The 17224-nt window shown below is 31.2% G+C and overlaps 1 protein-coding gene and 1 pseudogene across 1 annotated transcript; one reads left to right on the top strand and one right to left on the bottom strand.

Moving 5' to 3' along the window:
- Positions 1 to 909: 909 nt before the first annotated feature.
- On the top strand, positions 910 to 3337 carry LOC113376393 (ADP-ribosylation factor-like protein 13B). Its single transcript, XM_026616297.1, has 5 exons — positions 910 to 991; positions 1056 to 1257; positions 1320 to 1778; positions 1837 to 2001; positions 3077 to 3337. The coding sequence occupies exons 1-5, from the start codon at positions 945 to 947 to the stop codon at positions 3335 to 3337; spliced, it is 1134 nt and encodes a 377-aa protein (XP_026472082.1). The 5' UTR covers positions 910 to 944.
- Positions 3338 to 4578: 1241 nt separating this feature from the next.
- Positions 4579 to 15774, bottom strand: LOC113378834 (annotated as a pseudogene).
- Positions 15775 to 17224: the final 1450 nt, after the last annotated feature.

The following is a 17224-nucleotide window of genomic DNA, read 5'->3' as shown; positions in this document are numbered from 1 at the left end:
TTTTTTTCGTTTCCTTTTTAAAAAGTAATATGAGTCAAATGATATACTTAACCCTTTCGACTCGGATGCTGCCGCTCCGGCGGCAAAATATATATAAATTCCGGAATTTGCGAGTGGAAAGGGTTAATATTCTCTAAGGTTCAATGGCAAAAAAACTCGAGTGCATGGACATGGAGAAAATGTATTTATTACGCGACCCCGGGCTTGGTTACATTTGAACCTTATGAATTCTAGGCCACGAAAAAAATAAAGAATGAAATAACACGTCATAAAGGTTTGCCCTCTAGATAATATCTAATAAACACATAATTGATGATGTATTTATGTCGATGATGAAATATGGAGTGACATGCGTTAACTCAACGAACCGTTTTTTTTTGTAAACCGCTTTTCTATCGTTAACGAATCAAAAGTTTCGATATTTGTATGTGAATATGTAAGCTTAGAGTTGTTTGTTCTAAACAGAAAAAAAGGACTGAAAAATGATACACTTACCACTCAAAAGTCAAATTCCGCAGTTTGCGAGAGATTAGTTTGTGGCGTCAAGTTTGTCCAATCTTGTACCAAATTTGAAAGACTGAGGTCAACTAAAGTTGAAAATCAACAATTTTTCATTTACTTGACGTGGTTTATTGTGGACCATGGGGTAATGAAATATTCACTTAATGTAAACATCATTATTATATTGTCTAGGGTAAACATGAAAAATGAAATCCTTAAGTTGTGCAAAACTGTGCAAAACAATGAACACAGCCATAGATAACAACTGTCACCATACAACCAAATCAAAGCATTATTATGGTGGCAGTACTGTTCACAGCAGCGTTCTGTTTATATTTTGATTCAAATGTCACGATCGATATATGATGGCCTTTGTTTACCTAACAATGATTTGTTTACATTTATATTAAAAATGTTTTTTTCGTCTCTTATAAATATAAGCTATGGGAAATTTGTGCATGAGATTTACATCTAAAACATCACAACAAAAGTAGAGTATATATTTGTTATATTAATGGTTAGTTACCATCACCGAATAATAATTATTTTTATAGTGTCGTTCTCTTGCTATTGGGATTGGATAATGCAGGCAAAACTGTAATTGCTAATCGTTTGAGAAAAGAAGATTTCACTAATGTATTACCGACAATTGGTTTCTCTATGCAGAACCTAAATTGTGATAAACATAATGTTTTTCTTTACGAACTAGGTGGAAGTGAACAAATCCGAAACATTTGGCCCAAATACTATTTAGATGTGAATATTATTTTACACTTGAATTTAATCAAATATGCATTTATTTGAAATTTAAATTACAGGCCCACGGACTCATATTTGTTGTTGATTCTAGTGATTTGCAACGTCTTGCTGAATGTCAACACATATTAAATGAAGTCGTTTGCCATAAACAAATTAATGGAAAACCTATACTTATTTTTGCAAATAAGCAAGATTGTGAAGGTGCCTTAGATGAAATAGATATTGTAGAAAAGTTGGGGATTGAAGATATGGTCAATAAATACCAGTGTCCAACATTGGTACAACCTTGCAGTGCTGTGCGTTTACCAGATCCCAATGAAAATATTGAAAGTGGGTACAATTGGTTGTTGACTTATATACATAGAAATTATACAAGAATTAATAACAGAGTTATCGCTGATACAAAATCTCAGCAGGAACAAGATATAAAAGTGAAGAAACCTAGTAAAACAAAACAGCAAAAAATTATGAATGGATGTTTTGGAGACAGTTGGGTTTCTAAAAATATTGAAGAATGTGTAAGTATGTTATATTACTTATTTATTGCATAAGGTTAACATAAATCATTATTTATAGCCTTCGACACCTAAAAGAACTTTTCTTTTAAATGCTCTTGCTAACCCAATATCCAAAAATAATGCAAGAAGAGGATCATGTATACCAAATGAAAGTAGATTTGCAAAAGCAGATTCAATAAAGATAGCTCATTCAAATAGAAGAATAAAAAGTGCTATGGGATATGTAAATTACCCTAAAAGTTACAAGAAAATGCATGAAGGGAATAAAAGAAATCGCTCAAAGTATTCCATTTCATCACTTTGTCAATTTCGTTTTAATAATAAGGTTGGTATAATAGAATAGATAATTATACCATACATTTTTTTAAAAAATAAATTATAAAAAATTTGTATGCACCATTGTGTTTCACTCACAATTTAATAAATAATTTAGAATTAATAAATAGCAATATGAAAATACTGTTTTTTAATAGCTTATGATATAGAACATATTCAAACACTCAGAAATTATCTTCTAATTCTTCTCAATTCAAACAATTTATTATCATCATAGAACTTCATTCATTCTACCTCTGTTACATAGTTTTATCATATATTGGTTTTTAAACCTGTGGCTCTCCTGAAATGATAAAAAACTATTAATATCAAATATTTAAACTGATCATTTTTAATTACATTTATTTATTTTCATCTCATTATATCCACAAAGTATTTTAGTTTTACTCTATTCAATCACATATACAGATAAACATTTTTAGTAATTTCAACAAAATATTCAAATACTCATTATAAGTGAAATTGAAGAATTACACAAAATAACTCTGATTAATTCATTGCCACGAAATAGTAAATTGAATACATGTAACTAGATACATGAACCTATGTAAAATATATCTTAGCAATAAACTTTGCACTTTGGGAAATATATCATCCAAATGATTGCATTCTCTATCTACATATATATTCAAATCAACTATTATCGTGACAACATTTTATCTATCATATTTATATAAAATTGCGAAATGAAGTTTAAAACATATTAAAAAACCTAACAATGTGTTAGTGAAAATTAATTTTATCGATAACACCATATATACATATTCATATATATTATATATAATATGTATAAATAACTATATAAATATATGTGTATACATATACACATATAAGTATATACAATGACAATTTTGTTTACAATTGTAAATTACGTACTATTTAAAAATTGTTTGATGCGAAGGTATTTAAAGTGATTCTAGTTCATTACTGATCGTAAGGCAAACTGGCCGGTGAGCCTATAGGAACAGTTGAGCCCCATGAACATTGACCACTTCAAAGACGCTTCGGAGGCATCGTACACCGACCAAATACGAGGCGGCTTAGACGGGAACGGGCCGGTGTGCCTAAGTGGTCCGAGGTCGAGGGCCAAACTCCACTCGACCCGCGACCCCGGACATCGGCAACAGCCCTGCAGGATAGGAATCAGATGTAGGAATTTACAAGGCAATAGGGAAAAGGATAATTGTGTCCACATTTCTTTCGATACAGATCCGGCGCCCTAAGCGCGACTACCCGAGCGCGCCATAACGCCCCTTTTGAATTTGGCACTATTAACAGAATATATATTTATATATCAACATAAATAATGAATTCAAATCAATTTTAAAACTTCATTGTTGTGTTTTGGCTATTAATTGAAATCCATTCTGCGCCTATACATTGGATTATTAATCTGATGGTTTAAATTGCATCTCAATAATACAGGGCGCCGTCTGTTTACATCCAACATGTGAACTGTGTGTATTCATATACACCGAATTGATCACGTGTCGCGTTCACATATCACCGATCTGAATACAAAAGTCCATTGCATAATACATTTTTAAAATCGGTGATATCTATTTCATCTTTATTACTCACGATGATTCGATTATACATTAGCGGTTAATTGTGCTCTCACTAATAAAATTTTATCGCTTTTTCGCACTGCGATCGCACATTGGGATCAGCATCAGTACGGTTCATGATCTGCAACCGGGTCCGTCTTAAAATTTAATCTAAAACTAATAATTCACTACTGAATGGTAGCAAATAAATAATTAAATGCCACCAATCAGCAATAATTATCAACATCACAATATTAATTAAGTTGTTCATTATACTATTTGATTTGCTTATTAATGCATTTCCAATCAAATTCAAGTACTGCACATGAGTGGTATTTGTTGTGCATAGATGGGATATTTTCCCAATTTAACTAAAGCTGACAATAGCCTTAAATAACATTTATTATTTTTACGACTTATAAATAAATGAATAAATAAATATTGAGTTGTTTAGACATCTGGATTAAATAATCTTGAGATCATTAATATAAACATGAAAATCACTAAACACCCATATAAGAATAACTGCTGTTGACTAGAAGGAAAACAAAATGTTTTAATAGTTTCTAAATTTCCCTAATAAAAATTGATTGTATTATATGCGGAATTCTATCCTATATAATAACTTTGTTATAAATTAAATGCAATTTTAAGAAACGCCTTTTTATATATCATTTATAAAATGATACATATATGAATTTCATTGCACTGGATGACAAAATGTACAATTTATAAAAATCTCATGTAATTGTATGCGTGTGTTGAACATTGCAAGCCAAATTCATGAAATTATATACGTTAAAACTTTGATAAAATGTTATAATTCTTTTCGCACACATAATATATTATGCTACTGACCAATAGCAGATATTCAAGAGATGTGACCAAATCACACTAATTTTAAGTATACTTGCCCCTTAATATTCTCCATTTCAATCATTCATTCGGAACAGCACCCAATCAAGCGCTCAACTATCACTCATACTGAAATTAGTTTCTGCTGAAATTTCCTAGCGTTATTTAGAGTTTAGCCACAAGCTAATTAACATTAAAATGCCTGCCCTTGTCATAAATATAACGGTATAAATATTAAATAAATAAAAAAATAATACAGGTATATTGCGACGTTTGATTTAAAGGATTGAGTGTAACGTCTTTGAGTTATAATATGGTACAATATTAAATGTAGAAACGAGCGGTTCATTTCGGAGTCGTTCAGAAGACCGTCAGTCATTTAAATCAAGCGTTCGCAATACCAAATTCAGAAGTCTGTGTCGTCTTGTGCGTCATTGTCGTGCAACGATAGATCTTGAGGTGTTGAGGCCAAGGAGACCCTGGCCGGAATTTGGTCGTCCTGGTCGGCTGGCGACGTGTCGGACAACAATCCCGATGATTTACCTTCCAGGGGACTAGAACCGCCGGCAGTTAAACTGAGCGGCAACAATCCTAACGGTTCGGTATTTCGTCGTTTCATCTTGCCTTTCAGTTTTTTCAACATCGTAGCCTGATATCCGTTCGCCATGTCCAGTTAAATGATGCGACATAGTTTAGGAGCAGGCAGGCAGTGTAGGAAAAACAAAAATAAATATATTTAACAATTTGACATAACGTGTCCTACTGACAATATCGTGAGCAGACACATTAGAATCTGAATTTCTAAGAAACAAATTTAGAAATATACTAAAAAAATGATACTTTTTGGAAGTGAGCATTACAAAGGTCATGTATTACTAGAGCAACTACATTCAAAGCGACATGATTAATGGAACAAGATTTGTTTGATGTTAATATTGGAATGTGACATAACAAATATAATATATATATAACTAGGTAAATTAAGTGCCAAATTGCTAAATATGTGGATTCATTTGCAATATAGGATACGGCCGGTCTGTTTAATTTGCGAAACAATTACAAAGGATGTGTTTTTAAATAAATAATACAATAGGAAATTGTGCCTGGATTTTTGAAAATTCTAGGATTTATCACAATTGTCATTTCCATTCTCGGGAGTAATGTACGGCTCAGTCAGACGACGCCTCGATTTAAGTTTCTTCAGCATTGTTGCCTAAGGCGCAAAATATAAGATAATATATAGTTACTCAAACTGTAACACGTTATGATCCTATTATTTATTTGCTTTAAGGCTTTAACTTTCATATAAAGTGTCCAACATTAATTAACATCAATTGAATTAGAAATTTAACTATTTTATTTTTATTAACAACTTCTCAAATAAAACTTTATATATAATTCAAATTTAATATAAATAATCAATTTTTGTATTATAACTAATTGCTGCTCTCATATATCATTGTATCATGCAAGAAAATATTCATGGTATAAAACGGTTTTAGACTAGCATACTATAAAACAGGATCAAACATGCTTTACTGCAAACTACAATACAAACTAAAAGGTTGCGATTGAATGAATCATTTTTGCAAGCCAATGGTTCAAAGGAAGCATATTTTAACAAACATTGTTATAAATAGATAATATTTTTGAATAAGTAACATGGAAAATTTTGAAAAAAATTCTGTGTAATGACCATCTCAAACTTTTCGTTAAATACAATCAATTTAGACTTTAAGACAATAAATTTGCCTTAAAAATACTTTGATCGTAAGTGAAGTTCATTACATAGATCAAATTAATATATTTCAATTGATTACTGACCTTAAGTGCAGATTTGAGAACCACAACATCTCCAGGGCTTTGTACCCAAGGTTCACCATCCACTTGAACTGGTATATCAGAATTCAAATGTATTTTGATATGACCACCCTAATTAGAAACACATATCAATCAAGTCAAATTGTAATTTGATAGTAACAAAAATAATTAGTACTGAAATTACAGTAAACCCTCCGATAACGCGGCGAACGCGTACCGTACAATCCAGATTAATTCGTAGCGCGTTTTATGAAAGTCGCTAATCACGTTGTATGGAAACCGCACTATAAAAAAATCATAATTAGTACAAATTAGGGGGCGTCCATCAATCATGTGTGGTTTTTAGGAGGAGGAGGGGTTTGACAAAAATCACGAAATATCACGTGGAAAAGGGAGGGGTATAGTAAGACAACACGTGTATTTATTTTTTAACTGATTTTTTTAAAAAAATCCAAACATTTTCAAAACAAAATCAAAAATTGTACAATTTTTTCTCGTAACTATAAATACATGTAGTGTTTGTTGGGAGTGGTGAGGTAATTTTGAATATCACCACGTATCACCAAGGGAGAGGGAGGATCCAAAATTCCTTAAAAATCGATCACGTGATTAATGGACGCCCCCTTACGGCATTGTTTTTATTAACTTGAGAGTTTATACAATAAAATAAAATAAAAACTGTTCTCCAACAAAAAAAATTTAAGCTGAATGTGTTCTTACTTCTCTGTTAGAACGGACTAATGTACTGTGAAAAAGTCGTGTCACTACTAACACTGATGTCGTATACAGCATTTATATAAACTGCCATGATTACATGAACATATTATAAAAAATAAAATAGTCAATATTAAAACCTTTTACAACAATATCTAGTTACTTATGGACAGTTGAACAAAAATTAGACGACTGTCGCAACTTCAGCTTTGCGTAGTATGGAAACCGCGTTATCAGAGGTTTGTCTGTTTATGATTTATACCTGTGCAATACGCATTGCTGAACGCAGTCCAGACTGTATTTGGCCTAAATGTACAACACCAGTAACTCCGACCACTTCAAGCATACCGTCCCAATGATTAGGTTTCGTGAAATGATCCTCTTTTTCTACTCCCCAAGGATTTGCACCAGAGCCCCAGCTATCAAAATAATTTATATTAATCACATTTCCTAGCGTTTTGGATAAACAAGTTCTTACCTGAGAATGTTTAGTATAATAATTCCTTCGACTGGAGGTAGTTCAACCAGTTTACCATCGACTTCGAGTCGAACTTCTTTATGAAGCTCTTTGCACATTTTTCGTCCAACCATTTTACGTAAACCCATTTTAACATAGACGCCTTTATTATGTAACCTGAAGTAAGATAATAGATTAAATAGAATGAATATTATTTGCAATGTTTGAGATTACCATAAACGACTTTTTATACTATGCTTAATAAGTTAACTGTGGTTGACCAGTCGTCACAAGCCCTAGTCATGGAAAAGTAGTAAAATTTTGTATATTGGCGTATAAATCAGTAACCATTAAGCTTTTATATAGCTTATATCATATCGTTGAGCGCGCCACAGTTAACTGGTTAAGTTTTTAAATATTAGGGTTAAATTATGAAATAGTTTTTTTACATACCTGCTATTGAATTTATTTGGATTCTCTTCGCGAGCGTTATGGAAATCCAAGCAGAGATCGGCGTCGATTCCGATTCCAAAATAATTGTTCATTACGAAAATTTGAGAATTGTCCTCGCTTTGTGAACCACTCACTGAAAATAAAATCAAATTATGTATACTACATGATCTTAATTTCTTTATGAAAACAACATATATAATTATTCTGGCTTATTTCGATAAAATAATGGAGTATTAAAGAGCAATTAAATACCTTTAATGTTTTATTGTTGTTGATATAGGCATCGCGTGCAATAATAAATTTTAGGAATTATAAACTTAATTCTTGTACGCATAGAAGTAATACACACAGATATATATATATATATATATATATATATATATATATATATATATATATATATATACACGAATGCAACCCTATATATTCTTACATATACCTATATAATATATGTACATTTCCAGACATGTATATCAAATAGTGCAATCGTAATGTTAAAGAAATATATTCTATTAAATGTTGTCAACATTTTGCAACATTTATATAGTACAGCATGCAAGTTTACACGTTTCATTGTAAATTACAAATAAACCATATTTAAAATATGCTATGAATCAAATAAAGGTTTTACGAAACACATAGGGGTATGTATAGACGCATTGCCTTACAAAATTGGCTCCACCTTAATATTTAATCGATATATATACATGTCAAAGATCTTTAAAAAAAAATCTCTATACCAATTTTGAACCTTCTACTTCATCAGTCATAATAGCTAATGTTAATAATAAGTAATTTTTCATCCTGGCAGTGCAAGTTGTTCAAAATAATTTAAATATTTTGATCCAAAAATTTTAGAGCATATAATACTTTGTTGTCGCATTTAATGACGAAAGTAAACATGAAATATATTACGTTTTCAAAACTGTTATAAAGTTTGCTTAAGTTTTTAAAAACTTTATACCATCTGTAGAAAAGGTTCACTTTCGCTTATTTCAAAAAATATCTAGGCTAAATGTTGCGGTAAAGAGTTGAAAATTGGTATATCAATTCTGTTTCATAAAAACCTTCAACATGACGTCCTACAAATACCAGGGCGAGGCCAATTTTGTATGAGAATGCGGACCAAACCCTTTAAACTCATCTACATCAAGTAAAAATTTTATTGATACCTTTTAACAAGTAACCTAATAATTATTAATTGAATTTTATCAATGAAATTATTATCCAGCCAATAAATTTGCTATATTCAAGATATGTTTCGAAACATTTCGACATAATTAAAATGTGTTTATAATAAAGGAATCCTTACTGGTTCAGAAATTGTTATAATTTTTGTTGATTTCATGACTGTCTTACAAGCCTTTATTCGAAGAGAACCCATCAAAGATAGCAGATCATAATAAATGCACATACATGGGCACAACATAAATTTCATGTCTCTAATAAGTAATCGTTGTTTGATAGTAAAATGAAAATCATACAATTTATCACTTTGGCTGGAAAAATATTTTTAAAAAATCGTAATTCTAAATTTATATCTTAATTTCTTATGTGTTTGATGTTAGAAAATATTTTAATAAAAATATATCTTGCGCCTAAGTATGTAGTTGTAAACGAATGCATAAGGATTTATCTACAGACATCTATCTAGCGAATTTGTCATACTATTTTATGTATAATAAACATACAGTGTCTTTCAAATAAATTTTTGTTGTAATGATGTGAAATAAATAATAAACACAAAAAGTTTAAAAAATATGTAAACCTGTGACTGACGTAGTTTTTTGTTTTTCTATATCATTGTGTATTTTGGGCACGAATTTCGGCCGCTTCTTCTTACCGATGACATTCGTCGGCTGCTTCTGATCTTCAGATTTGTCTTCAGGATGGAAGACAACCGTCCATCGATCCAAGCGAATTTCTTCAGCTTCGATTACGTCTCTTAATAAATTGAGAGGATCTTCCCCGCCTGTATACCCTGGTCCCCAACGTAAAACACGAGCTAAATCATTGCCTGGAGAGAAAAATTAATTAGTTCCAATATCATATCATATCATATCATATCGTATTTTAAGCAGCACATGTTTTGATTTTTGAGAATTTATATTAAAAAAACTACTTTATCAATCATTTCGAAATTTTAGGAATATATTTATGTATATTTTAAGAATACATAGTAAAATTTTGAAGAAAAAAATTAAAATTTTTTAGTTATCGTCGATCTCCAACGGCGCGACAAAAAGGCCCTTCACTGCTGCAGTGATTCCGGCCTTCTACGTGGATGAAAAAAAAAAAAAAATCTCGTTAAACTAGATAATATTGTCTGTAAAATGAACTACGATAAAGAAAAAAAAACAAAAATTGACAAAATGACGGCGTTTTTTTTAAAAAAAAGTCAAATTTACCCAAAATTGGTCGTTTTTGGACTGCCAAAATTCGATTTTTGATCCGATCAAAAAATCGATAGTTCATTTTACGGGAAACTATATATAGAACATGTAAAAAAATTTGATAGTGATAGTAATGTGATAGGAATGTGATAGTAATTTGATCGGATCATTTGTTTTTGAGTAATCGCTGCAGCAACTCGGAAATGCTGTTTCGAGAAAAACGCGTTAAAGATAAAATGATTTATACTATATACTATTTATACTCTTTTAATGGCTGTGACTCAAAAACTATTAGATATCGATTTAAAGTTTTGATATTTATTTTTAAAGGTATAACCTATCGAAATATGGAAAAATTGAAAGATCGATTTTTTGAAAATTTCACACTAGTTGTGCCCCTTAAATTGATTTGAGATTTAATTTACCTGTTCCAAGAGGTACGATAGCGCACGCCGGCGATGAACATTCGGAATCCTGTCCAACATTATCCAAACATTGCAATACCCAACCGATGGTACCATCGCCTCCCACAAACCAGAATCTTATAATCCTTTATATGCCGAAAAACGTACAATCTACATAATAAAGTTAAATATCAAAGATTGTTTGAAAATGATTGATACTTGACAAAGTAATCTAAAAATTACCCTGGAAGAGGGCCTCCATTATCAAGATCAAATACTTGATATGGATTCAATAATTTTCTAAATGATGAGATCAACTCTAATCCTTGGCACCCTCCAGATTTAACATTCACAAATACTAGAAGTGGTTGAACACCTTGAGGCACCATGCTGGGTTCAATATTGGGAAGTAAAAGAACTGAAAATAATATTACGTTTATTTTATTTGTTGAGGACATTTGTTGAGTTTAGGACTGTTGAATTATATTTTAAGTGTATATGCATTATGTAATATTCACCGAGAAAGTGTTTGTCTTCATGTCGTGATTCGCGTAACGCATACAATGCTCTCACTGCCTTAGAAGCATCTTCGTAAGTGATCACCAGCGAACCGTATTCATAATAAATAGGACCAATTGAAGAAAATTTGTTTTCTAGAACAAAAACATATATAAATATATGGTATAGGTGTACATTTGAGTTAATGTATTTCAATTACCTTTCCCTAAGTACTCTGTAAGTATATTTTCATAGTTTCTTTCTGATAAACCTGGTGGTAGATTGGCAACAAATAGTGCTAAGTTTGGACCATGTGGGTCTTGTTTTAGTTGCAAATAGAATCGCATTAATTCCATTTGCCTAATTGAGTCTTTTGCGAGCGATTTGACTATTTCCCACGGTCTTTCAGTCCATGAAAGCACTCGTTCTGATACTAAATAAAAAATAAATAATAAATAATAAAACCTGTAATTTGACTGAAAATTATGTAATGATTCTTACCGCCTCTATCCAGAAGAATCTCAGAGCACCGATAATCTTCGCATTGATAATCATTTAATCCAAATTTGTCTAATGCTAGTCGGATAAGATCCTTTACAGTAGTGTCATTTGTCACCTGTATCGTGCAGAACGGTTCCGATACTTGAAGTTTTCCAGGATAAACCCGCACAACACCATGTTCAATTTCACGATCCCTAGTAATTTATTTTTAATTAACATTTACATAATATCAATATCTGATTAGTTTATTAACTTCCCGAAAGAGAAGTTTATGTTTTCATCAAAAAATCCGAATTGCTAATTTTATGTTTTTCGACGTTTCAAGCCATTCTGAAGAAATTTAGAAAAGTATGTGTGTGTTGTGTGTGTATGTGTGTGTGCGTGTATGTGAACAGATTTTTTGCCGTAAATCGACGTTTTCTCGAAAACGGCTGGACCGATTTAAAAATTTAAAGCCACTCGATGTATCCCGATGAGGACTATTGCTTGTCAATTTGTGCGACGATCGGCCAAGCCGTTTCTTTATAAATCGCAGAAAAGTAAAAAAATTTTCGTCTACGTTTTAGCCCGCAATTCTGAATCGATTTTGAAAATTCAAAAACCGTTCGAAAGATATTGGTTGGGAATCGTGCTGATAGTTTTTGTAAAGATCGGCCAGGCCGTTTTCTTGTAATAATGTTTAAAAAAAAAATCGACAATTTTTATGATTATTTTTTTGACGCTAAGACTAGATACCATAGCGTTCTAGATCATACTAAAATATTACGGCTCTACGACAACTGGTTTAGCTTTAAAAATCGTCAAAGTTTGCAAAAATTAGTATGGCCTTTTTGGCATTTGTCAAAATTAGAACTTTCATCGACGTATGCTCAAAAACGCCTGAACCGATTTCAGATATTTAAAAAGAATTTGATGTATCTCGATGAGGATTGTCGTTTCTCAGTTTTGTGCGACGATCGGCCGAGCCGTTCTTTGTAATTTGGAAAAAAGTGTTAAACTTTTCGTCCACATTTAAGCTCATACTACCGAACCGATTTTAAAAAATCAAAACTGTTCGAAAGATATTAGTTGGGAATGATACTGATTAGTTTTAGGTGAAAATCTACCGACCCGTTTTCTTGGAATTAACTGTTGAAAAAAAAATTTAGGCCGATTTTTATGGAACTTTTTTTGGCGATATATATCATGGTCTTATAGAACTTATTGAATTATTACGGCCTTACGACAAGTAGTAGTTTAATTTTAAAAATTCATCAAAGTTTGAGAAAATGAGTAGTTTTTTTGATGTTTATTAAAAGTAAAATTAGATGATTTAGTTGGTATAACGATAGTGTACTTGGTCTTGAACATAGTAAACCATTAAAGTCTTATGGAAACTGGTTCAATTATAAAAATTATTGATTTTTGAAAATTTGCTTTTAGAAAGTACTCCCAGTTAACGTGTTCGTTCGTTTGCAATGATGTGTAATAAATCCACTCGGAATACTTCTAATCACTCATAAATTAACTTATTATTTATTGATTAAGTCGATTATTTACACATATCGGGAAGTTCATGTAACTTCCCTCAAGGGAAAATACCAATACCAACTAGTTAAAATTATTATTTACCTGAATCGAAGAAAAACGGCTGGCCGTTTTCCTTCGACACGTTGCAGTGTAGTAACCGGCAAAGGATCCTGAACGCGAACATCGTCGCCGGCGTAAAGGTCCGTCAAATAAAACTCACTGGGTTCTTTGCCAATGTGAAAAGCACGTAGGGAGGCCAGCAGGAGAGTCTCGGCTGATGCTGTACGGGACACAGATATCGTGCGAAATATTCGACGTCGGAGTGAACAATTGCCGTCAAATACTTTGATCACTTCTGCAAAAGAATAATACAATATTTTACAGTTAGAAATTCATCATACTGCAGTGTTATTTATTAATGACAAACCTTCATCTTTGTCCTCCTTCTCTTTACCCTTATCGCATTTAGAATCACGATTATGTCCCGCATCTGTTTTGACTACAAATAATTAACAATAATATTTTATCCAAACAGAGAATCTAATGTATTCATTTAGTATTATACCTGATGATGAACTAATTTCTTCATCGCGATACCTCGCTGCGTCCCCACTGCTGAATTCTTCTGAAATACTTCGAGCTGCAAAAATACGTAGATATTAGGGTTTATGCAAAAACCGACATTTCAGAAAACCAGTTTTCGAATTTTGATTTGACTTAAAAGCCGGTTTTAACCGGTTTTCGAATTTTATATAGAAAATATTTTTTTGCTCGAATATTCTGTAATTTATCCGCAAATTTAGTGTAATTTAGAGCAGTATTTGACAAATTTATTTATTGTTCAACTTTATACATAGTAAACAAAATTATTTTAGTTTTAATTAGTAGAACTAAAAATAATAGTTTATCTTGATTAAATAACTTTGAAAATAATTATTCGTTATTCATGCATCATTTTCACATATAAGAATAAAAATATTTTTATGATAGTGAAAGGAAAGTTTTCGAATAAACTAAAATAATACATTTTTAAATAATTCATTAAAAATTCATTAAATTCAAAAAAATAATAAGTATTATATACATGCTGAAACATACTTGTTAATATCAATTTTAGTTTTAAAAACAATTAAGCTAAACTCGTATATCGTCTGTTCCGAGCGATTTTAATTAATTAATTTTAAACATTCAAATTGTTTTTTTGTTTAATAAAATATGATTTCAAAAATCTGAGATCGTCTATCGAATTGCTATTTAGACGAATCGTTTGTTAACTCACAAAATTTTTTGAAAGAGAAAATACTCTTATACTTGCATAAATTATGCTTAATTGTTTATAAAGCCTGATATAATAATTCTAAGTTTTTTGTTATTTAATTTTGTGGTTTCTATGGTTTAAAACTTTTTTTTTAAGTTTGAGTAGAGGAAGTTACTTCTTCAAGAAGAAGTCATACTGATTTAAATTAATATATACACTGGTATAAAAATCTAAATTAATATATACAAAACCTTTCTGGGAACCATTGCAGACTGATAAGATATCAAATGCTATTGAACCGATATGATTTCAAGAATCAAAACGCTTTCATCTATCTTTTATATTTGGCTATATTTGTCATTTTCCATTTATAGAGTAAAAACCGACTTTTTTCACTAAAAACCGGTTTTCAAATTCCATAATTTTCGCCAAAAACCGGTTTTTGAAAACCGACAAACCCTAATAGATATGTATCATCTTAAAATACATCATTAGAAATATATCTTGATTACTTGAAACGAAATAAGCCACTAAGGTAGGAAATGGTTAATTGGAAGACGTGGATCATTTCAAATATTTGAGAATTATTACTGCAAGAAAAAGATACGAGTCTCGACTTGCAAAGGAGATAATAAAATGTTATGCCTGGAGTACAGCCCTGTACGGATCAGAAACATGCACTCTAACAATCTGGAGAGTTTAAAATTGCAGTGCTGGGCTGGAGACGAATAGGAAAGATAATGTGGACAGATAAGATAACCCTATAAAGAAGTACTGAAAAGAGTGGGCAATCAAAGAACATTACTGAACACAATTATTAAAACTAATCTTAGTTAACAATTGTCAAAACTAAAATTAGGAAAGGTAACTGGATCGGATCCTTTGTACAAAAAAAATCCTCCTACACGACGTCATCGAAGGTAAAATAAAAAGACTACAACGATTGTGAAGAAGCAAAAGGTGAAACTGCAGAAAACTGAAAGCCGAAGCGCAGGGCCAGGGAGCATGGGAGCACAAGTTTGGAAAAGAAAATGCATAAAAGTGTATAAAACAGTGAATATTCAATCGATTTATTATTATTATTATTATTATTATAATGGTTACGTACGACAGCTATAGTCCCGCGTAAGTCCGCCCCGCGGCCGAACCTGCACGCCAATAATGGCCTCCATAGGCACCTCCGTACGAGGGATGCTGACTGCATGAGGAGGCAAATATATCGCCTGCAGGTTCCCGAATTGACAATCCGATCCCAGTGACACACGACAACCGCCATGCACCTGAAAATTAGAAAATACGTTTTAGGAAATTATTTATGAATGTAATTTTTAACATGTAGTTCTTTCTTCTCTTTTATTTAAATTTTGGGGTTCATCATTAGTGACAAAGTTTTTTTTCAATTTCAATAAATATTTATTAATTGCAAAAATAATAATAAACTAGTGGGGTGTATGGCATCGTGCCTTAAGGCAAATTTCTGGAACTTCCCGTACCGTAACGAAATGTTCGAGGAATACTGAATGTTTTCAAATAGATTATTATTAATATTGTAACATTGTAATATTTATAAGAATTATATAAATTGAATTGCAAAATTGAAATTATTTGTTTAAAGTATATTAGAACTATAGTCAGAATTTAAAATAAAATCTGAATTATTTTCGATATAAAAAAAAAATTGTTCTTTGAAAAAAAAAAGTTGAAACAAAATTTTTTTTTCCAAAATTAATTATTTTGTTAAGACAAGTAGAAAGTTCTTTGAATCATTTAAATCGGACGCTTAGTTCTCTCAAAAACTGCCATTTTTGCACATTTAGCTCCGTATCTTCGAAATGGCTGGGCCTACCTATGCCAAAAACTAACAAACACTTTTCCCAATCATTACTAATTGAATGTTTTTAGATCATTCAAATCGGATGCTCGATTCTCTCAAAAACTCGATTTCTATTTTCTGTACTCTTTGCACTTTATCTCCTTAACGGCTGGACCTGCCTTTGCCAAAAACTAATCAGCTCATCCCCCTATCAATAGGAATCGAATGGTTTTTGAACCATTCAAATCGGTTGATCCGTGCGCCCGAAAACGTGACTGGAAATTTGTATCCATACATACATACACACACACACACATCCATTTTTTCTGAGGTATGCCAAAATGTTCAGAAACCTTCAAAACGTCGAGAAATGAAAAATTTTCTATTTCGATTTTTGGCCCATTATAATAACTTACCCTACGGTAAGTTAATTATATAATGATTATAGTAGAATATGCAATAATTTTTGTCCAAACCATAAATAATATCGAAGTCAATTTACGGTATTGTTAATTTCTATTTTCACTGGTTTAAACTAGATTATTTGTAGTAATTGATATCAAGTAACTTTTGGTTTGTGGTTAAATAATTTGAAGAAAATGTTAATTGTTTTGTTGATAATGCTTAACTATTTTTTTGAAAAAATATTTAATAGTTTAATATTTATTATTTGAACCATTGGCATTAATTGAAAGATGAAACACCAACATGGGATCGATTTCGTACGACTGATATCCTTTAATAACTGTTAATATATATTATATATTAACACCAAAAACAAAAACCAAAAAATAAAATAAAACTGATTAAACACATAGAATCACATAATCACAATATTATCTTTGACAAACTAAAAATTTTAAACGTCAATTCAAAAAAAAATATCT

This window comes from Ctenocephalides felis, unplaced genomic scaffold, assembly GCF_003426905.1.
Source record: "Ctenocephalides felis isolate EL2017-DRISC unplaced genomic scaffold, ASM342690v1 CF-g0.4_SCAFFOLD_01886, whole genome shotgun sequence".
Classification (NCBI taxonomy): domain Eukaryota; kingdom Metazoa; phylum Arthropoda; class Insecta; order Siphonaptera; family Pulicidae; genus Ctenocephalides; species Ctenocephalides felis.
Note: the sequence above shows the minus strand (reverse complement) of the source record. Positions and strands in the feature narration are given on the sequence as shown.

What these genes read in the sequence shown, in the direction of transcription:
- LOC113376393 (XM_026616297.1), top strand. Translation starts at nt 945, where the DNA reads ATGGGAAATTTGTGCATGAGATTTACATCTAAAACATCACAACAAAA. An exon ending in TCTAAAACATCACAACAAAA is followed by an intron (nt 992 to 1,055) that starts GTAGAGTATATA and finishes TTATTTTTATAG; the next exon opens with TGTCGTTCTCTTGCTATTGG. An exon ending in CTAAAAATATTGAAGAATGT is followed by an intron (nt 1,779 to 1,836) that starts GTAAGTATGTTA and finishes CATTATTTATAG; the next exon opens with CCTTCGACACCTAAAAGAAC.